Below are 22,396 nucleotides of genomic sequence, written 5' to 3' on the forward strand. Positions count from 1 at the left end.
ACTCAGCATCAAGGGTTGGAATTGGGGGTTTAATCATAAAAATGATTCGCAGGCGCGGCCACCGCTGCTGCCCACTGCTCCCGACTGCTCCCAGGGGGTGATTGAGGGTGATGGGTCAAATGCAGAGAATAATTTCGCCACACCTAGTGTATGTCCCTGTTTGCTCACGATATGAATGAATGAATGAAATACGTTTATTTCGGTCATATAATCAAACATCAACCCTTTTGTGTGATCAGTTTAACAGTACAGATTATACATATTTAACAATCATACACATTTACACACACAAAGAAAAGAAAAAGAATGGCCGAAAAAGGAATAGGCTGAAGCCAAAGCTTATATTTGCCTATCCTATACCTTCACTGAAAACAAGATGTGATCAAGATTTAGTTTATGCTGTTGAGCCGACTAGAGAAATGTATTCATCTAGTTAGTTAATACTATTAGGGATATTTGTGTCAATATATAAATATATTTTGTACAAACAGTTTCTTTTATAGTAATATATCATTCTGATGAGTGCAGTATACGGGACTTACACACGAAGAACAATTTAGAGGAACTTCGTTGCTGATTGGACAACAGCTTCCCCGACAAATCAGCCAATCACAGATCAGCATGGGAGTGACTATATAGGCTGCTGGCAGGGCTTCAACGTTCACTTGTCGAAGAACACTGAGCTACTCGATACAGTTGAAAATCATGTCTGGACGCGGCAAAACCGGCGGCAAGGCTAGAGCCAAGGCCAAGACCAGGTCTTCCCGTGCTGGACTGCAGTTCCCAGTGGGTCGCGTCCACCGTCTGCTCCGCAAAGGCAACTATGGCGAGCGTATCGGCGCCGGTGCTCCTGTCTACCTGGCAGCAGTGCTGGAGTATCTGACCGCTGAGATCTTGGAGTTGGCGGGAAACGCAGCCCGTGACAACAAGAAGACCAGAATCATCCCCCGTCATCTTCAGCTGGCTGTCCGCAACGACGAGGAGCTCAACAAACTCCTCGGAGGTGTGACCATTGCCCAGGGCGGTGTGTTGCCTAACATCCAGGCTGTTCTGCTGCCCAAGAAGACCGAGAAGGCTGCCAAGAAGTAAATTACATCTCATTTTGAATCCCACAAAGGCTCTTTTAAGAGCCACACACTACTCTAGTAAAGAGCATGTACTCTGAACCAATATTTTGTTCCTCTAATGCAGGGGTCACCAACCTTTTTGAAACCAAGAGCTACTTCTTGGGTAGTGATTAATGCGAAGGGCTACCAGTTTGATACACACTTAAATAAATTGCCAGAAATAGCCAATTTGTTCAATTTACCTTTAACTCTGTTATTATTAATAATTAATGATATTTACACTTAATTGAACGGTTTAAAAGAGGAGAAAACACGAAAAAAAATGACAATTAAATTTTGAAACATAGTTTATCTTCAATTTCGACTCTCTAAAATTCAAAATTCCACCGAAAAAAAGAGAAAAACTAGCTAATTCGAATCTTTTTGAAAAAATTAAAAAAAGAATTTATGGAACATCATTAGTAATTTTTCCTGATTAAGATTAATTTTAGAATTTTGATGACATGTTTTAAAAAGGTTAAAATCTAATCTGCACTTTGTTAGAATATATAACAAATTGGACCAAGCTGTATTTCTAACAAAGACAAATCATTATTTCTTCTAGATTTTCCAGAACAAAAATTTTAAAAGAAATTCAAAAGACTTTGAAACAAGATTTAAATTTGATTCTACAGATTTTCTAGATTTGCCAGAATAATTTTTTTGAATTTTAATCATAAGTTTGAAGAAATATTTCACAAATATTCTTCGTCGAAAAAACAGAAACTAAAATGAAGAATTAAATTAAAATGTGTTTATTATTCTTTACAATAAAAAAAATAAATTTACTTGAACATTGATTTACATTGTCAGGAAAGAAGAGGAAGGAAATTAAAAGGTAAAAAGGTATATGTGTTTAAAAATCCTAAAATCATTTTTAAGGTTGGATTTTTTCTCTAAAATTGTCTTTCTGAAAGTTATAAGAAGCAAAGTAAAAAAAATTAATGAATTTATTTAAAGTGAAGACCAAGTCTTTAAAATATTTTCTTGGATTTTCAAATTCTATTTGAGTTTTGTCTCTCTTAGAATTAAAAATGTCGGACAAAGCGAGACCAGCTTGCTAGTAAATAAATAACATTTAAAAAATAGAGGCAGCTCACTGGTAAGTGCTGCTATTTGAGCTATTTTTAGAACAGGCCAGCGGGCTACTCATCTGGTCCTTACGGGCTACCTGGTGCCCGCGGGCACCGCGTTGGTGACCCCTGCTCTAATGGGATTTAATGCAACCAAATACAATAATGGGCTTATACAGCCATTCACTCGTCATCAATTTTCGGAATAGTGCTTTAACACAACTTCAGTAATGAGTGCTAAATCTTAGTAGTCTGTTCAAATGATCATTGCCCCCCTTAAAATAAGCTTATGTTGAAATATGCGAAGGTGACTTAGTTTGTGCATACAGCCACACAAATGCGTCAATCACAATAATATACAAATATTCACAAATCTTGTGAAAATAAGAGTAATCACTTGAACCAAAATTTAACCGCTTAAAACATCACCACTTGGTATGGTATAGCTCTCTGTTGGTAGAGTGGCCGTGTCAGCAATTTGAGGGTTGCAGGTTCGATCCCCGCTTCTGCCATTCTCGTCACTGCCATTGTGTCTTTGGGCAAGACACTTTACCCACCTGCTCCCGGTGCCACCCACACTGGTTTAAAAATGTAACTTGAATATTGGGTTTCACAATCGTAAAGCGCTTTGAGTCACTAGAGAAAAGCGCTATATAAATATACTTCACTTCACTTAATGGCCAACTGTAGCTTTTTCTGATCTATTACATTATTGTGTGTATGGTTTTTGGAAATGATTATGAATGTCTGCTACATAAAACAATATCTACGAAAACATTGATTTGTATGTATTTTCCCATATAGTAAAACGGCAGGTTGTGTGACATGTTTGACACTTTAGAACAACTTCATGGGTTTAAGCAAGAATAGGGCACTGAATATGCAAGTGCAACTTGACGCTGATGATGTACACACCAGGATATATTTTTTTACATTTTTATTTCATTTATTTCAATAGTTTTTGGTTTTAAGCCAATCCTTTTTGACACTGATCAGAAGACTCCTTATTGTCATTGACCAGCAAATGAACAAAATTCACTACTCCCATCCCCAGGGCAGTCATGAAAACATTAGATGATATGTAATGGTTTTTGAACATTGTTCATTTATTGAAAAGTTCACATATTGAAGCAATGATAAGACTATAATAAACAATATACAATTAAATAATGGGTTCAGCCTCAACACAAGTCCATACTTTAGTGAAGGTTTGTCCACTTTTAATACAACATACATCTGTACAGTAATCTATTTATATATATTTATTTATTTTATATATATATATTTATATATTATTTATTTATATATGCACCTTATTGCTTTTTTTTTTTATCCTACACTACCATGAGCTTATGTAATTCAATTTTGTTCTTATCTGTGCTGTAAAGTTCAAATTTGAATGACAATAAAAAGGAAGTCCAAGTCTAATGCTTTGCACGACTGTATATCAAAACAGGGGGTGATATAAATATTGTTAGTTTACATAACACAGAGAGTCAACATTCGTATAGTCATGTACAGTGACTAGAAATAAACATAACAGTTGTATTATGTTCTCACGGCATATTTTGTTCCAAGTTAGACTGGCTGAAGGCCAAAAAGAGAGATAAACGGGCGACAATCTAACAAAACAGTTTAAAAGTAGAGTGTACTTGAATGTATATTTGCTACACACATTGGTAACATATATATGTGTTCTGTGAGACACCTTCAAAATCATTCAACATTTTTTGACTTAACCCTTAAAATCCCGAAAGATCGATTTACCTTTGTGACAAACCGGAACAATGACCTCTGCAAATTTTAGGATGGATTATTTTCAAAATGAGATGACCTTCAATATGAACATTTTGAGTATTGTCTTGACAACAATTACCGTTGTTGTAGGATTGAACAACACAACACAAATGACGTATTTGACATTTTTAAAATACTGTATTTCTGAATTTGACCCAATGTAATAATGTACATTGTTACATTAAAGGCCTACTGAAAGCCACTACTACCGACCACGCAGTCTGATAGTTTATATATCAATGATGAAATCTTAACATTGCAACACATGCCAATACGGCCGGGTTAACTTATAAAGTGACATTTAAAATTTCCCGGGAAATATCCGGCTGAAACGTCGCGGTATGATGACGTATGCGCGTGACGTAGTCAGTTTAACGGAAGTTATGGTACCCCGTAGAATCCTATAAAAAAAGCTCTGTTTTCATTTCATAATTCCACAGTATTCTGGACATCTTTTGCAATTTGTTTAATGAACAATGAAGGCTGTAAAGAAGACAGTTGTAGGTGGGATCGGTGTATTAGCAGCGGACTACAGCAACACAACCAGGAGGACTTTGTTGGAGAGCAGACGCGCTAGCCGGCGACCTCACCCTGACTTCCTACATCTCCGGGCCGCCAAACGCATCGGGTGAAGTCTTTCGTCCTTCCGCCGATCGCTGGAACGCAGCAAAAATATGGCAATATCGCAAAATGATCAAGTATGACACATAGAATGGATCTGCTATTCCCGTTTAAATAAAACAATTTCATTTCAGTAGGCCTTTAAGAGAGGCAGTGAGGTTTTAAAATGGTGGTTGTATTTGTAACTGCTATTTCTATATTGTGGCAGCAAAAACAGATACTGTGGCTTTATGTTTGATAAAGTTATGTCCAAAGACAATTTATTTCTGTAATCCACATTAATAAAGTGTGAAATGAATGACATTTGAAACAGAACATAGGGAGCATTGTGGGCATATGAGAAAAGGGGAGGTGCTTCTAAGTAACGCCCCTCCTAGCCAAGATTGCATCAGCTGTCTTCTTTCAGGTCCGCATATCTGTGATAATAACGGCCTTCTTTCAAGTGAGCGTCAGTTTCTTACTTTGACTACAACGAGGAAACATGTCTGGACGTGGCAAGGGAGGCAAAGGACTGGGGAAAGGAGGCGCCAAGCGTCACCGCAAAGTTCTCCGTGATAACATCCAGGGAATCACCAAACCCGCCATCCGTCGTCTGGCTCGCCGCGGCGGAGTGAAGCGTATCTCCGGCTTGATCTACGAGGAGACCCGCGGCGTCCTGAAGGTGTTCCTGGAGAATGTCATCCGTGATGCCGTCACTTACACCGAGCACGCCAAGAGGAAGACTGTGACCGCCATGGATGTTGTCTACGCCCTGAAGAGGCAGGGACGCACTCTGTACGGATTCGGAGGTTAAATAACTGATCATTCTCCAATCGAAAAAAACGGTCCTTTTAAGGACCACACACTTCCCTCAAAAGAGCTGTCTTTCCTCAAATTTAAAATCTTGTTGGTCACTGATAAAAAGATTACCATAACAAAATGTATACTTCTTGAAATGTAATGATTAACAATTAGTTACTCTCACATATCAATCGACCGATAATAAACAATGAAATCTAGACTTAAATTAAGTACAAGTAACCCTAACCCAGGGGTCGGCAACCCAAAATGTTGAAAGAGCCATATTGGACCAAAAATACAAAAACAAATCTGTCTGGAGCCGCAAAAATTTAAAAGCCATATTACATGTGTCATGAGATATACATTTAATTAAGAGGACTTAAAGGAAACTAAATGAGCTCAAATATAGCTACAAATGAGGCATAATGATGCAATATGTACATATAGCTAGCCTAAATAGCATGTTATCATCGATTAGCTTGCAGTCATGCAGTGACCAAATATGTCTGATTAGCACTCCACACAAGTCAATAACATCAACAAAACTCACCTTTGTGCACTCACGCACAACGTTAAAAGTGTGGTGGACAAAATGAGACAGAAAAAGAAGTGGCATAAAACACGTCCTAGGAAGTCGGAGAAAGTTATACATGTAAACAAACTATACGGTGAGTTCAAGGACCGCCAAAATTAGTAGGACAAAACGGCGCTCGCCAAATACTCGAATCAGTGAAGCATGTTTAATATAAACAGTGTGCTTTATAACAATTAGGGAGGTTTGTGTCATGTTTTTCCTCCTACACAAACCATACTAAAACAAAAAAATAGATTTTTTTTCCCCCTCATCTTTTTCCATTCTTCATACATTTTTGAAAAATCTCCAGAGAGCCACTAGGGCGGCGCTAAAGAGCCGCATGCGGCTCTCGAGCCGCGGGTTGCCGACCCCTGCCCTAACCCAATGTTAACCAAAAGTGTAGATATAAGAAATGTAACTCAAAAATAAATTCTTGAAATCCAAGAATACTTGTATTTCAACTGAGTATATGATAATAGTTTAAACTCCCTGCTAAATTGCATCATTGACTACCAATTACACTTGGAAAAACATGAAATAATGCTGGAAATAACCTTCACCTCTAGAAATTGCTCCTTTGATATTTAGGATTTAGGAAGTAGGGATGGGCGATACCACACTTTTATGAGTCGATACGATACTTTTTCTTGCATTTTCATCGATACCAGTACCGATACCTATAATTTCTTATTGGCAATTTTTGTAAGTCAAAAATATTATTATTATTTAACACAAATCACAAGACAAATACAGACCATTTATACCACATTTATTATGGTCAATATATAATAAAAGTAAAATTAAAATAAATAACATAAATATGAAAAATAAATTAAATATAAACAAATATACACATTTTCACTTTTCTTATTCCTCAAAAAAAAAGTCTTGGTAGAAAAAGCTTAAAGAAACAATTATTCATAACAATGTCATGTTTCAAACCTCTTTGTGGAAGTAAACTTATAACACTTCTCTGAAGCAAAGTCAATCATTTCCTTATCACAATAAACTAGGATTTCCTTGTCCTATAAACCTGCATACGAAAGACAGTTCCCTGAGAAAATGAACTTGGAAAAATGATCTACAAAAATGACACCATCACACCTTTAGTGTGCTCGAGATATGTCGTCACACTTTACTGAAGTCTCAGATTGCTTTTCAGGAAAAGTAACAACGCTGTCGGCTGGCTGTGTGTGTGTTGCACGTTGACGACGCTCATTCGCTGTCTCCTGTCACGTGACTGGGCCAGCTCTATACTCTGCCAGGTACAGGGGTGTCCCAGCACATAGTAAGTTAAGTAAGTCATCAAAAACACCTGAAAGTGATGCTTGCACCACCCACACGCCGTTTTTTGGTTTATATCGATACTTTTTTCAGAAAAGTGATGCCAAATGAGTAGCGTGTGAGTACCGATATATCGATACCACAGGATCGATACGCACATCCCTTAGGAAGGCCTGTCAGTGCAGTCTCTGTGCCAGGGCCCTGGTTTGGTTTTGGGGAGCTCCTTTGCTTTGCAGCTCAGCATTTATGTTTGGGTGTACATCTTTAAAGTGCTTATAGTTTTTTCTTGCCCTGATGTGGGATCTGAGCCGAGGACGTCGTTGTGGCTATTGCAGCCCTTTGAGACACTCGTGATTTAGGGCTATAAAAGTAAACATTGATTGATTGATAGAGCTTGGTAGTAATATTAGTGTTACCTCAGGAACATATAGTTGTACTGCATATGTCACAGCTAGCAGTTTCTCTGTCTGACATTGTAAAATAGCTCCACACAACATTCCTCTTCCTCTCCGCCATCTCACCAGCAGGAGAGAGGAGGGAAGGGGCCTAGTGGACCCGAGCAAAAGGATTAACTGGAGAGGAGCTGCCCTCACACGAACCTTGTAAAGAAATATAAGTGTGTGCTGAATTTATAGAAGAGAAACTACGACAAAATGATCAATCTCATCACTCTAGTACAGTGGTTGTTAACCTTGTTGGAGGTACCGAACCCCACCAGTTTCATATGAGCATTCACCGAACCCTTCTTTAGTTAAAAATAAATAAAAAATGTTCTCAAATTCAAGACAAAGTTATATGTTTTTTTTACTGGTGCACAAAATGAACCGTCCATGAACATCATCTTGTTCAAAGAACAAAACCATCACATTGCATGAACTCACAACAAATTACACACCTGCAAATCAAATGGAAAATTAGAGGGAACATTGTTTGGGGGTATCCATAATAAGTTTTTATTTACACGATTTGTCGGGTGTGTCTTGACCTCCGCGGCGGAAGCTCCGTCGAACCCCTGAGGCCGACTCACAGAACCCTTAGGGTTCGATCAAACCCAGGTTAAGAACCACTGCTCTAGTATCATACCCACCTTGGGGACGGCGTGGCGAAGTTGGTAGAGTGGCCGTGCCAGCAATCGGAGGGTTGCTGGTTACTGGGGTTCAATCCCCACCTTCTACCATCCTAGTCACGTCCGTTGTGTCCTTGGGCGGGACACTTCACCCTTGCTCCTGATGGGTGCTGGTAGCGCCTTGCATGGCAGCTCCCTCCATCAGTGTGTGAATGGGTGAATGTGGAAATACTGTCAAAGCGCTTTGAGTACCTTGAAGGTAGAAAAGCGCTATACAAGTATAACCCATTTATCATTATCATTTACATTATTGAGGCTATTCACATTTGGATCTATCCATCCCTAATAATTATGACTCCTTCAAAGAATATGGATATTGAAGAACTGAATGATGAATGATAAATAATGCGTTAAAAGGTCTGGCTCATTGGTTTGGTTTCTGTGCATATCTACAATACGTTATTTTTCTCTGTTTTACTAAGAAAACAGCCTCTGGCAGCAGTTATAAACACACACACACACACACACACACACACACACACACACACACACACACACACACACACACACACACACACACACACACACACACACACACACACACACACACACACACACACACACACATATGTATATATATTTTAGTTTATTTCAAGCATGAACACACTTACAGTACAATACATCACACAATTTCATATCATTTTGTATCATTTTCATCATATCAGTAGGAAGAAGCGAAGCTTGTTTAATTCTACCCCTTTCCCACTTCAGAGCGTTTACAAAACATACTGTACGTTCATTTACTGTCTTCTGTTTGTAACACAACGACATCAGTGAATGAGTAATATATAATTGTAATATATAATTAAGTCAGTCATGATAAACACATACTGAGATGAAGAATATCCCATTTGGTGTTTCTCATAATTCTTCTTTTTTGTACTTTTTAAGCACTTTTAATTTGAACAACCTCTTAAACTGGATCATATCAGTGCATTGTTTAAGTTATTTACTTAATCCATTCCATAATTTAATTGCACATACTGATATGCTAAAGGTTTTTAGTGTTGTATGTACATACAAATGTTTTAAATTAGATTTTCCTCTAAGATTATATTTCTCCTCTTTGGTTGAGAAGAAATGTAGTACATTCTTGGCTAGCAGGTTATAGTTTGCTTTGTACATCATTTTAGCTGTTTGCAATTTTACCAAATCATTGAACTTCAATATTTTTGACTCAATAAATAAAGTGTTTTTATGTTCTCCATATCCAACATTATGTATCAGTCTAATTAATTTTTTTTAGTGAATGAAGTGTACTTTTGTAGTTGTTTCCCCATATTTCTACACAAACACTCAGATGTGTAACACTAGCGAGCAGAAGAGAACATGAAGGGATTTTTGGTCCAGGACATATTTTGATTTGTTCATTATTTAAATGTTTCTTACCACATTATGTTGTATATTTTTTATATGAGATTTCCAGTTCATCTTGTCATCTATTATTATTACCCTTACAGTGTCTACTCTGTCTATTTATATTTGTGTACGATGGTCTTTTCTACTGTTACCAAATAGCATTATTTTAGTTTTACTGAGGTTTAAGGATAATCTGTTGACTTATTACTTCAATTATTCTGAAACAGTTTAATGTAGCTAAAGTTTCAATGGTAAACATTCTATAAAAAATATATCAGTGATGCAATGTGTGGTTCTTTGAAGGGAGCCATTCCTTTCAAAGAGGCATTCAGAAGACTTGCTCATTATGGTTCTTTAAAAACATTTTTTTTTACAGTTTAAAAAAAAAATAGATAAGTGAACCAGAGCGATTTTACAAACATACCAATATTACTCTTGTTTATTGGAATAATTTTTGTCACATTGATACATTTTATTTTAGTTTTTTTGCACATTGTAAACGTTCCTTAAGGTGGTTTCATATTGCTTTGACAGTGACATCACTATATTTCAAGCGGTTTGCTAATACAGACAACAATACACAAATACGTAAGAATAAAATGTATTAAAAATAAAAACAAAACAAAAACAAACTATAATATATATCTGCTATTCTGAATAAAAAAGTACTGCTGAATCTTCCAGTGTATACTTATTTGTCTTAAAGACTAAATATGGTTTTCAGACAAAGTTGTTCCATCACACAGAGCGAAAAACTGTAGTACAAAATATGTTATGCTGCTTTTTCATGAAACACTGTTATAACAAACATTGCAGCGTAATTATTTTATAAATGTGTAAAAAATATTCTGTCAAAAGTGTCGATAGTATTTTCTGAAAGTCCTCCAAAACCAAACAATTAATTTTAAGGAAAGAGATGAACGTCTGTCAGAAACGTTTATTTATACTTCGTTATCTTCTTCCAATAGCCAAAAGGCAGTATGACGTCATCATTACCACTGTCAGCCAATCAAGAGAAAGCGTTGGCGCATTCAAATTTACATAGAAGTGGTTATCTATAGTCCTGCCTCGCCGTTGGACCACAGGAATCATTTCCAGACAAGGTCCATTCGACAGCACCATGCCTGAGCCAGCTAAGTCCGCGCCCAAGAAGGGCTCCAAGAAAGCCGTCACCAAGGCCGCCGGGAAAGGCAAAGGGAAGCGCAGGAAGACAAGGAAGGAGAGCTACGCCATCTACGTGTACAAGGTACTGAAGCAGGTCCACCCCGACACCGGCATCTCGTCCAAGGCCATGAGCATCATGAACTCCTTCGTCAACGACATCTTCGAGCGCATCGCCACCGAGGCGTCTCGTCTGGCTCTCTACAACAAGAGACGCACCATCTCTTCCAGGGAGATCCAGACCGCCGTCCGCCTCCTGCTGCCGGGTGAGCTGGCCAAGCACGCCGTGTCTGAGGGCACCAAGGCCGTCACCAAGTACACCAGCTCCAAGTAAAATGCTCCAGTAGAAACTTTCTGGCGCCACCAAAACGGCTCTTTTAAGAGCCACCCACTTCTTCTCAAGAGCAAACCACTTTGCATTTGCAATGTAGTTTATAGCTCACATTTGAGTTAGTTATTGGAGAATTGACAAGTCTTTGATGTGAACTGAATCTCAAACATCCGTACAAAAAACTCAAGTATAAATTGAACCTAACAATTACTGGTGTGGGAAATAATCAATTCGAATTCAAATAGTGATGCTCACGTTGTACGATTCAGTATCGTTTCTCATTTTTCAAAAATCGATTTTTATTTTTAATTTTTATTTATTTATATTTTTAAATTGTATTAATCAATCCAACAAAACAAAACACAGCAATACCATAACAATGCAATCCAATTCCAAAAGCAAGCCCGAGCCAGCAACACTCAGAACTGCAATAAACAGAACAATTGAGAGGAGACACAAACACCACACAGAACAAACCAAAAGTAATGAAACAAAAATGAATATTATCAACAACAGTATCAATATTAGTTACAATTTCAACATAGCAGTGATTAAAAATCCCTCATTGACATTATCATTAGACATTTATAAAAAATGAAAAAACAATAGTGTCACAGTGGCTTACACTTGCATCGCATCTCATAAGCTTGACAACACACTGTGTCCAATATTTTCACAAAGATAAAATAAGTCATATTGTTGCTTCATTTAATAGTTACAACAAATTTACATTATTGCAATCAGTTGATAAAACATGTTCCTTTACAATTCTAGAAGCTTTTTACAAAAATCTACTACTCTGCTTGCATGTCAGCAGACTGGGGTAGATCCTGCTGAAATCCATGTATTGAATGAATAGACAATCATTTTGAATCGGAAAAATATCGTTTTTGAATCGAAAATTGCGTTGAATCGAAAAAATCGATTTATAATCAAATCGTGATTGAATCGAATCGTGGGACACCCAAAGATTTGCAGCCCAAGTAACAATATTTGATATTTTTAAAAAAAAGTTACTGATGGCGATTGTAAAATACGGGTCTGCATAAATACTAAAGTGCGGGGATTTTTGTCTGAGATATTGTTCATTTACAATATTGTGTTGTCTTGTAAACATTCCATGAGGTGGTGCCATTAACCCACTATTATTGTTTTGGATTTTACTTCAACTAATAAACTAGAACGATAGCATTCTGACCAATAAGACAAAAATACACATGAGAATTCAATGTATAAAAAAAAGTACAAAACCCAAATAAACAGGACATGACGACAATGTAAGACCCTGCCTGCTGTCTGTATACTTAAACTACTTTACATATTCACACTGTGTCAAGTTTTCAGCGGGTGTGCTACTTATCTTACACACGTGCCTTATTTTAACATGATGTTAAAGGTGTTTAATAAAATTATTGTATAATATATTGGCTTTTGAGGGTCTGAAATAATTACGTACTTGCTGAAACTAAAACATTTTGTTTAATTGTCAAAAAATAAAAGGCATTTAAATTGCATTGCGATGTTACATCTGTCAATTAGTCTATTTGAAAAGTAATAATTAGTATGAATGTAGTCAAAGTATGTTATAACTATACTACAAATTGCAGTAGGATTCCTATTTTAATATTTTACCCCTGGATTCAACAAGATCAATACTTGCATTAATACACACGCCATGACTAAAAAGTACTCTATTCCTTTCATGGTATTTGCATTTTTCCCTAATATAATGCTGATTTACTTTGATATCTAACCTTTGGTGTCTACTACTTTGCAGTCTTCTATACAAAGCGTAATTGTGGGCACAAATGAGACACAAAGATGTAAATGTATGGTTTATCTGTTCTGGACATAAATAAAAAGGTACATTAAGGAACGTCAAATTCACACATGCAAAAATTCAACATGTTTGAAAAGGAGTAGGACAGACAGTTTATATAATTTTTACTTTGTATGTCTCCTTGTCTATTAGTATTATCTATATACTGATCATTCTTGCACATGTTTAACATGTCAACACTTATATTTCATGTGTTTGCATTTCGTCTTGAAAGAGTTCCTTCACTTCCCGTGCTTAGTTGTCACCATTTTCTATTTGCTGAGGAAAATATCATAGAATGTGTAACTATTGTGCAGTGGTGAACATAAGACAATAATAAGGGAAAATGCTGAAATAAGAGACATTAAAAATGAATGATGTAATGCAGCTGAGATAGGCTCCAGCACCTCCCGCAGCCCCAAAAGGGACAAGTGGTAGCAAATGGATGGACGGGAAGAATGTAAGGTGATAAATGTATACGCTGGATGTAAATCAAGCAAGAAACAGTTCATGATCAATAAATAAAATACATTATTATAATTGTCATACATGCTGCTGCTATTGAGATGAATGGTTGATAACTTATTGTTAAATGTAATATCACTATATAAAGTATTGAAAAATAAAAGTGTTGTCAAAAACAATGAATGCATTGTGTCGTTCATCCTTTTTACCTTTTATATAAATACAGTGCAAACAGTCTTTAAAGTTAATAGTTGAATATGATCTAAACATGCATTGAAGTATTATTAGTGTTGCACATACATTATGTGAGTATTTAGGCAATAATGGATGTGTGTTGAATCCTTTTAGTAGATAATAGTAGTCATTCATGCTGTACACTGACTACTCTATATCCTCTCTCTATATATATAGGCCTATGTATAAAAACATCTATTTTCTATAATCAACATTTGTATTTCCACAGTGTTGTCCTGTGAGAAGATATATTGTTATAAAAGTGTTTACGTGTAAGGGGAGTAGGCCTCCTCTCTTGTGTCACATGTACTTGTTTAATAGCACTTGGAACATAAAAGTATGGTTCAAATACAAGATAGACAGACAAACAAATGTCTTTAATTGCACAAAGAGAATAAAATGATGTATTAAAGACGTGAGAGGTGATATCAGATGATAACAGACACCAGCCTGACCCCAACAGGTCTCTATCAGTGGTCATTGTGTTTGCTGCGTCACCAAAACCTTGTCTTGTTTCACAGCCGCCATCAATGTTTGTCTTTTTGGGCTGGGAGCTTCTGAGTGAACATGTTTTGTAACCCGTATGGCAGTTTTTGTTGCATTGTGAGGGACTTTTAAGTGTTTAATTGTAGAAATGAGCGAGGAAAGTCGCCGAGCTTTGCTGCTGATGTCGGGGAAGAAGTCAGCTTTGGAGGGTTGTTCGATCCAAATGCCACAAATGTGCACCTTGTAAACGTCATAAATGTGAGGAGACACTAGTCTACTACAGAGTGGAACCGTTGTTGCTTTGTCAAATAATTTCCATTGCGTCTTTTAATGGTTTTAAAAGTGCGGAGAAAGCACAAGTGAGGCCAGTTTGACAGCACGCCGAGGAGAGAGCCAGTCGCTTGAGTCTCCACGGTTCTCATCCTGCCTTTAAGCTCCGCCCCTTGCGATGGACAGTCCAGTTGAGTCTCCACGGTTCTCATCCTGCCTTTAATTTCCGCCCCTTGCGATGGACAGTCCAGTTGAGTCCCACCTCAGTCCTTGTCAACAACAAGACAAGTCAAAGCAGGCGATCATGGCAGAAGTAGCACCAGCCGCACCCGCTTCGTCGAAGACGGCCAAGAAGAAGAAGAGCAGCAAGACCGTGAAGGCTGGACTCAGCGTCTCCGAGCTGATCACCCAGGCTGTCTCTGAGTCCAAGGAGCGTAAAGGAGTCTCTCTAGCCTACCTCAAGAACTCCCTCAACGCCGCCGGTTACGATGTAGAGAAGAACAAGGCTCGCATCAAGATCGCCGTCAGGAAACTGGTGGCCAAGGAGGTCTTATTGCAGACCAAGGGCACCGGCGCTTCCGGCTCCTTCAAGATGAACAAGGCGTCCGAAGCCAAGCCCAAAAAGGCTCCCGCTAAGGCGAAGAGCCCCGCCAAGAAGCCCGCAGCCAAGAAATCACCAGTGAAGAAAGTCGCAGCCAAGAAGCCAGCCGCTAAGAAGCCCGCAAAGAAGGCAACAACCCCGAAGAAGGCAGCAAAGAAGAGCGCTAAAAGCCCCGCTAAGAGCCCCGCCAAGAGCGCCAAGCCGACGGCTAGGAAAGCCCCAGCGGCCAGGAAGAGTCCTGCTGCCAAGAAGAGCCCCGCTAAGAAGGCCAGCAAGCCTAAAGCCAAGACTGCAGCCAAGAAGAAGTAATTCCACTCTGCTTATATCAAATAAAAAGGCTCTTTTAAGAGCCACCACTTCTTTCAAAGAGCAAAGTTCGACTTTGACATAATTCTGTCACATTGTCGCGGCTTCTCCAACATCCTCAAAGTTCTCAAATGGGGATACGCATAGCCCTGGGGGTACTTGACGGTATGCCAAGGGGTACGTGAGATTTTTTCAAATAGCAACAATCCACAAATACTTTATAAATATTTTAATTGATTAATACTTCAACAAACTATGAATGTAAGTTCATAAACTGAACATCAAATCAAGTAGGCTATTCCATTAATTTCCATAAAGCCAGAGTTTCCCCCATGCAGTGATGGTTTGACCCTTACTAAAATGTCTGTCAAAAAGAACTGAAAAGAAATGCAACAATGCAATATTCAATGTTGACAGCTACATTTTTTCGTGGAGATCTTCTATAAATATTGACGTTAAAGATTTCTTTTTTTGTGAAGAAATGTTTAGAATTAAGTTCATGAATCCAGATGGATCTCTATTACAATCCCTAAAGAGGGCACTTGAAGTTGATGATTACTTCTATGTGTAGAAATCTTTATTTATAATTGAATCACTTGTTTATTTTTCAACAAGTTTTTTGTTATTTTTATATCTTTTTTTCCAAATAGTTCAAGAAAGACCACAACAAATGAGCAATATTTTGCACTGTTATACAATTTACATGTAATAAATCCGAAACTGATTTATGCTGTATTTTACTTCTTTATCTCTTTTTTATTTTTTTAACCAAAAATGCTTTTCTCTGATTAGGGGGTACTTGAATTAAACAAATGTTCACAGGGGGTACATCATTGAAAAAAGGTTGAGAACCACTGTGACCTACACGATCCTCAATGGCCGCTTGTAGAATTGACGTATTGGTGCATACTGCCATCAGGTGAAGATGTGAAGTCTTCTAGGTGTGTCCATGCTAAAATGAATTAACCCTCTCTTTAGTGCGCATTAAAGGCCCTATGGACCGGGTTGGAATGTTCTAAATTAGAATTATTAAGATTAAGTAATATAGCAAAAACTCGTAATTTTAGACTAAATTCTGATTGATCTGCCAGTATGAAACAACATGTGTATTATAATCCTTGAACAAAGTAAGAGTGAAACTCATGTGAAAAATCACTGAATGGAGAACTGGGGGTGGGATTAAATAAATGATCTTCTTCCTGCTCCCTTTCAGGCAAAACTGGACAGTCATGCATTACATACTATACATTACCTTTTGCACTATATTCATTGATATTATGTGTTGTCAACTTTGTACTTTTTTATGTCATTGCCTGAAATAAATAAATGGAATGAATTAAATGAAATTAATCTGTCGATTACTATTGTTTTGTTGTTTTTATGTTTCATGCCTTTTGTGTCAAATAAAATACTGCTTTTTCAGTACAAAAAAAGAAGCAATATTTTCCCGAAAAAACGTTTTGAAGAGGATTATTGGAGGTATTGGAAGTAATTGGACTCTTTAAACAGGTCAATAATTTATAACATTGATTTTGATTCACTTATTTTTTTAACATAGTTTTTTATTGTGTTAGGTTTTTTAATTCCAATGCTTGAATCTCAAAATGAAATTTCAGATAAAAGGTTTTTTTTTAAATTATCTTTGTTTCATGGTTTTTGTCAAACTAACCTTAGTTTTTATACGGCAAACACAACATATGTAATGTCTTCCCCAAAAACTATTTCAAAGCGGAAGATTTCATTCAATTTGAGTCTTGAATAATTAATAGCATGGCAGCTTTTTGGTATTAGAGTCAACATTTCAACTTGTTATAATATTTATAATTATATTTTTTAGAAAATGAGCAGCAGAAGACAATTGCCATGGTACTGTTCTCCCTCTATTGCAGTTATGTTTTTTCTTGTTTCTTGCATTAAACAACGAGAACACGTCTACCAAGTCCAATTCATTGTGTGTTAAACATACGTGGCCAATAAAACTATTGGGAAAAAAAAAACATTATTGTAAATAATGTTTTGAATCAATAAGATCAATAAAAGGTATAATTCACACATAACACCCAGTATACTGTTGCAATACATTATATATGCCATCCATCCATTTTCTACGGCTTATTCCCTTCGGGGTCGCGGGGGGCGCTGGAGCCTATCTCAGCTACAATCGGGTGGAAGGCGGGGTATACCCTGGACAAGTCACCACCTCATCACAGGGCCAACATTATATATGAATGTATTAATATAATACATACATACAAGAATGATTAATAAAATAACAAACTTCACTCAAAATACATATCGTGTCATCATCTTGCTCCAAACATGTTCACTATGTTGCTTCTAAGTTCATTTTTCATCGACAATAAATCCTAATTTGTTTTCCTCTGCTACTGAGCCTTTTGCTGCAATATGTCGCCTCACCAACAGGTGGCAGCAGAGTCCACGTTGTAACAGAAACAAAACCACAGCGTTTCCCTCAAATTAGAAACACAATACTGAAGTTAGTGATTGTTGGTTTGCAAAATAGTCAAATATATTACCTTATTGACACTTTACATCAGATGTTAACAGGACAATAGTCAACATAAGTCTTATAGCTTTTATTTTTCAATACATAATTCTTTACATGGTCAAACATGTATTTATTTGTACATTACTCTTGCAACGTTTACATCTGATGCCAAACTACATTCTGCAAAGAGTCCAGGGCTTCAGAAGCTGTTCTTGTCGATGATTGGTTCATTTCAAAGTGCTCTTGACCAATGGTTGATCAGCCTTTGCGCCGGCCTCCTCCCATACGGACCAATCAGCGCTGCCTTGTCTTTATAAAAGGCACAGCTTGCGAAGGTGGAAGTATCTTACTTCCTCAAGTCGAGACGTAGCGAACAATGGCAAGAACCAAGCAGACAGCCCGTAAGTCCACCGGAGGCAAAGCCCCCAGGAAGCAGCTGGCCACCAAGGCCGCCCGCAAGAGCGCCCCTGCCACCGGCGGCGTGAAGAAACCTCACCGTTACAGGCCCGGCACCGTGGCCCTCCGTGAGATCCGCCGCTACCAGAAGTCTACCGAGCTGCTCATCCGCAAGCTGCCCTTCCAGCGCCTGGTCAGGGAAATCGCCCAGGATTTCAAGACCGACCTCCGCTTCCAGAGCTCTGCAGTGATGGCTCTTCAGGAGTCTAGTGAGGCTTACCTGGTCGGTCTGTTTGAAGATACTAACCTGTGCGCCATCCACGCCAAGAGGGTCACCATCATGCCCAAGGACATCCAGCTGGCCCGCCGTATCCGCGGAGAGAGAGCATAAGCTTCAAACTGTAATACCACAACGGCTCTTTTAAGAGCCACCACACTTTCAATTAATGTGTCAATCCTTCCACAATGTAGGCACATGTCCTACCTCCATGACTTTTAAGGTTAAAACTACGTTGTTCAACACCAAATTAACAGTGGCTTATATTTCATACTTTGATTTATCTGCTATTGAATGTGTAATTGCAATTAATTTCCCTTTCTATCAGCGATGTCCATACTTTGTTATTGTCTTAGATTCTCACTCCTACCCACTTCTCTAAAGTGGGCTGGCTCAAGGTGGACTACAGAGTTAAACAACTTGCACTGAGCTTAGTCTATAAAATCCGCTAAACCTCCCTGATACCGAAGTACAGGTATCACCTAACAAAGGTCTTAACTCATTGTCTTTCTATGCCACATCAATGTGGAATGCTAATAATCAAATGTAAACAATCAAATGCAGATACTTTTTCCTATGCCTTCTGTACTCAATCTTCTTTTATTTTTTCTTATTCATATTATATTACTTTTTTTCTTTAATAAAGTTAATTCCTTTTTTTTTTTTTTAATTTTTTTAAAATATTTTTGTCTATTTTTTTCTTATTAATTTTCCTATTTGTCTTATTTTGTTTTATTCTTCTCTGCTTTTTCTTATTAGTAGTGTTAGTTGCAAGTGATTGTCATGACATAAGCTTTGTTTCTTCCTGCTTCTATTCAGACACATACATTTTTCATTTGGTAATCTTTTTAATTTTTTAAAACAATTTTAAGTATTGCATTTGAGATGGTTTTTTTTTTCTTTTTAAGCTGTGTAATACGGTTGTCTCGATACCAATGTTTTGGTACCGGTACCAAAATGTATTTGGATACTTTTCTATACTTTTCGAAATAAAGGGGACCCCAAAAATGGAATTATTGGCTTTATTTTAACAAAAAATCTTGGGTACATGAGACATGTTTATTATTGTAATTTAGTCCTTAAATAAAATAGTGAACTACTAGACAACTTGTCTTTTTGAAGTAAGTAAGCAATTTAAGGCTCCTAATTAGGCTGCTGACATATGCAGTAACATATTGTGTCATTTATCATTCTATTATTTCGTCAAAATTATAAAGGCAAGCTGTAAAAAATTGGATTATTAATCCACTTGTTCATTTACTGTTTGTATATGCTTATTTTCTGTTTTAACATGTTCTATCTACACTTCTGTTAAAATGTAATAATCACTTATTCTTCTCTTTAATACTTTACATTAGTTTTGGATGATACCACACATTTAGGTATTGATCCGATACCAAGTAGTTACAGGATCATACATTGCGCATATTTAAAGTACTCGTGTGTCCTACGGTGTTAAGTAAAGCATGTTCTATTATTTGTACTTTATTTGTCCCCAGGGAGGCGAGGATTAGTGATTTAGAATGTAGCTAAAACGCTGCCGACTGCGGATGGATGTTAGCTGCTAAGTAGCTAGCCATGTTTTAAAGCCCCTTTTGCTGAGCAACGTTTCAGTGTTTTAGCTTCACCTTCATCGTTCGTTTTGAAGCCAAAATGCGTCCATTCTCCCTTTTCTGTCTACACCCTGTGTCTTCTTGTAAGTACTCCGTGTGTGTGCCCTGCCGAACATGCGCCTCTGCTCGTAAAACCATCAATGTGACGACATGACGACGGTGCGGCATCATGCCCGTTAAAAAAAGAAACAAAAAAAAGGGGCAACCGGTACTTTTCAGAAAGCATTGTTTTTTATTTCGATTCATTAGTACCGCGATACTATACCAGTACCGGTATACGGTACAACCCCATGGTATGCTCTTTATTCCTCAGTATTTTTTTTTTTGTGTTCGAAATTAATTTAAAACTGATCATAAAATGTGTATCTGAGGAAATATAGCATATGAGGTCATTATTGGTAACATGTATAAATATTTCTGGTAATCTACAGCACAGTTATAAAACATAATACTGGAGTAAAACATGCTCTATTCAATGTTAAGCAAAATAACACATGTGCCTTAAAGTACTAGAACACCTTGCTTTATTTGTGTATTTGTATATAATATTACACATTGATGCCTAGTAATGGTGCTTTGTTGAGGTCATTTACTGTTTCTATTGTGTTTTTTCAGAAGACAGAAAGTGGAAGCAGCACTCAAAGGAGAGCCTCTCGCATTTTCTTTCGCTGCGCTGATTGGACAACCGTTCCCCGACACAGTCAGCCAATCACAGAGCAGCATGGGAGTGTATAAATGTCCCGTTCGCAGAGCGTGAGTATTCTGTTCATCAGTGATAATACAGAGACTTTCACCTCAATCTTTGATTATGTCTGGACGTGGCAAAACCGGCGGCAAGGCTAGAGCCAAGGCCAAGACCAGGTCTTCCCGTGCTGGACTGCAGTTCCCAGTGGGTCGCGTCCATCGTCTGCTCCGCAAGGGCAACTATGGCGAGCGTATCGGCGCCGGTGCTCCTGTCTACCTGGCAGCAGTGCTGGAGTATCTGACCGCTGAGATCTTGGAGTTGGCGGGAAACGCAGCCCGTGACAACAAGAAGACCAGAATCATCCCCCGTCATCTTCAGCTGGCTGTCCGCAACGACGAGGAGCTCAACAAACTCCTCGGAGGTGTGACCATTGCCCAGGGCGGTGTGTTGCCTAACATCCAGGCTGTTCTGCTGCCCAAGAAGACCGAGAAGGCCGCCAAGAAGTAAACTACTTTACACCCTAATCATCACAACGGCTCTTCTAAGAGCCACTCACGATCTCACAAAAGGGCAAATATTCCTTGATCAAACTCTGAGTCTATGTGGCAGGGTTTGTACGACAGCCCGGTCAAGTACTTGAGCATTCCAGGTTCAATTCCCGACATTGTTACTGTGTCTATGGATGCTACTTTGCAACCATGCTTCTGTTGCTGTACCTAACAACTTAAAACTAAATATGTGCATTATTGGGAATTATTTTATTGAGCTGATAACAAGGTGAATACATCCAGTACATATTGCTAGTCATGTGTAGAGGAACCTATTAGGGTGGTTTGGGTATCTGGTCAGGATGCCACCTGAACGCCTCCCAGGGGAGGTGTTTTTATTTATTTTTATTTACTTTATTAGAATTTATTAATCAATCAAACAAAACAATACCATAACAATGCTCTCCAATTCCAAAAGCAAACCCGACCCAGCAACACTCAGAACGGCAATAAACAGAGCAATTGAGAGGAGACACAAACACCACACAGAACAAACCAAAAGTAGTGAAACAAAAATTAATATTATCAACAACAGTATCAATATTAGTTACAATTTCAACATAGCAGTGATTAAAAATCCCCCATTGACATTATCATTAGACATTTATAAAAAAAAGAACAATAGTGTCACACTTGCATTGCATCTCATAAGCTTGACAACACACTGTGTCCAATATTTTCACAAAGATAAAATAAGTCATATTTTTGCTTCATTTAATAGTTAATACAAATTTAAATAATGGATCCCATATTCTAATATATGACTCATTATTATCTAAACTAAATGCATTTTTTCTACTGATATCTCCATAGCTTGTGTATACCAGTCAGAATGTGTTGTACTATCAACATCTATCCATTTTTTTAATATTACCCTTTTTGTTATTATGCATATTGAAAGAAATGCATGTTTACTCTTTGATGACACGTTACTAAATTGATGCAGATCACCAAGAATACAAGTTTGCAGTGTCA

General features: G+C 37.7%; 3 protein-coding genes across 4 annotated transcripts; all 3 read left to right on the forward strand.

Moving 5' to 3' along the window:
* The first annotated feature begins 678 nt into the window (after positions 1 to 678).
* LOC133656200 (histone H2A-like) lies at positions 679 to 21,396 on the forward strand. 2 transcript variants are annotated; one of them, XM_062057110.1, is made up of 2 exons: positions 679 to 1,085; positions 20,975 to 21,396. In XM_062057110.1, exons 1-2 carry the CDS (start codon positions 706 to 708, stop codon positions 21,378 to 21,380), a joined length of 786 nt encoding a protein of 261 aa, XP_061913094.1. In that variant the 5' UTR covers positions 679 to 705; the 3' UTR covers positions 21,381 to 21,396. The 2 variants fall into 2 exon arrangements, with proteins under 2 accessions (XP_061913094.1, XP_061913093.1); XM_062057109.1 differs by lacking the exon at positions 679 to 1,085 and having other exon boundaries at positions 20,997 to 21,077; positions 21,183 to 21,396.
* LOC133656190 (histone H2B 1/2-like) lies at positions 10,826 to 11,269 on the forward strand. Its single transcript, XM_062057099.1, has one exon. The coding sequence runs from the start codon at positions 10,841 to 10,843 to the stop codon at positions 11,213 to 11,215; it is 375 nt and encodes a 124-aa protein (XP_061913083.1). The 5' UTR covers positions 10,826 to 10,840; the 3' UTR covers positions 11,216 to 11,269.
* Positions 14,733 to 15,668, forward strand: LOC133656173 (histone H1-like). Its single transcript, XM_062057077.1, has one exon. The coding sequence runs from the start codon at positions 14,791 to 14,793 to the stop codon at positions 15,394 to 15,396; it is 606 nt and encodes a 201-aa protein (XP_061913061.1). The 5' UTR covers positions 14,733 to 14,790; the 3' UTR covers positions 15,397 to 15,668.
* Positions 21,397 to 22,396: the final 1,000 nt, after the last annotated feature.

The sequence above is a fragment of the Entelurus aequoreus genome, linkage group LG08, assembly GCF_033978785.1.
Source record: "Entelurus aequoreus isolate RoL-2023_Sb linkage group LG08, RoL_Eaeq_v1.1, whole genome shotgun sequence".
NCBI classification, from domain to species: Eukaryota; Metazoa; Chordata; class Actinopteri; order Syngnathiformes; family Syngnathidae; genus Entelurus; species Entelurus aequoreus.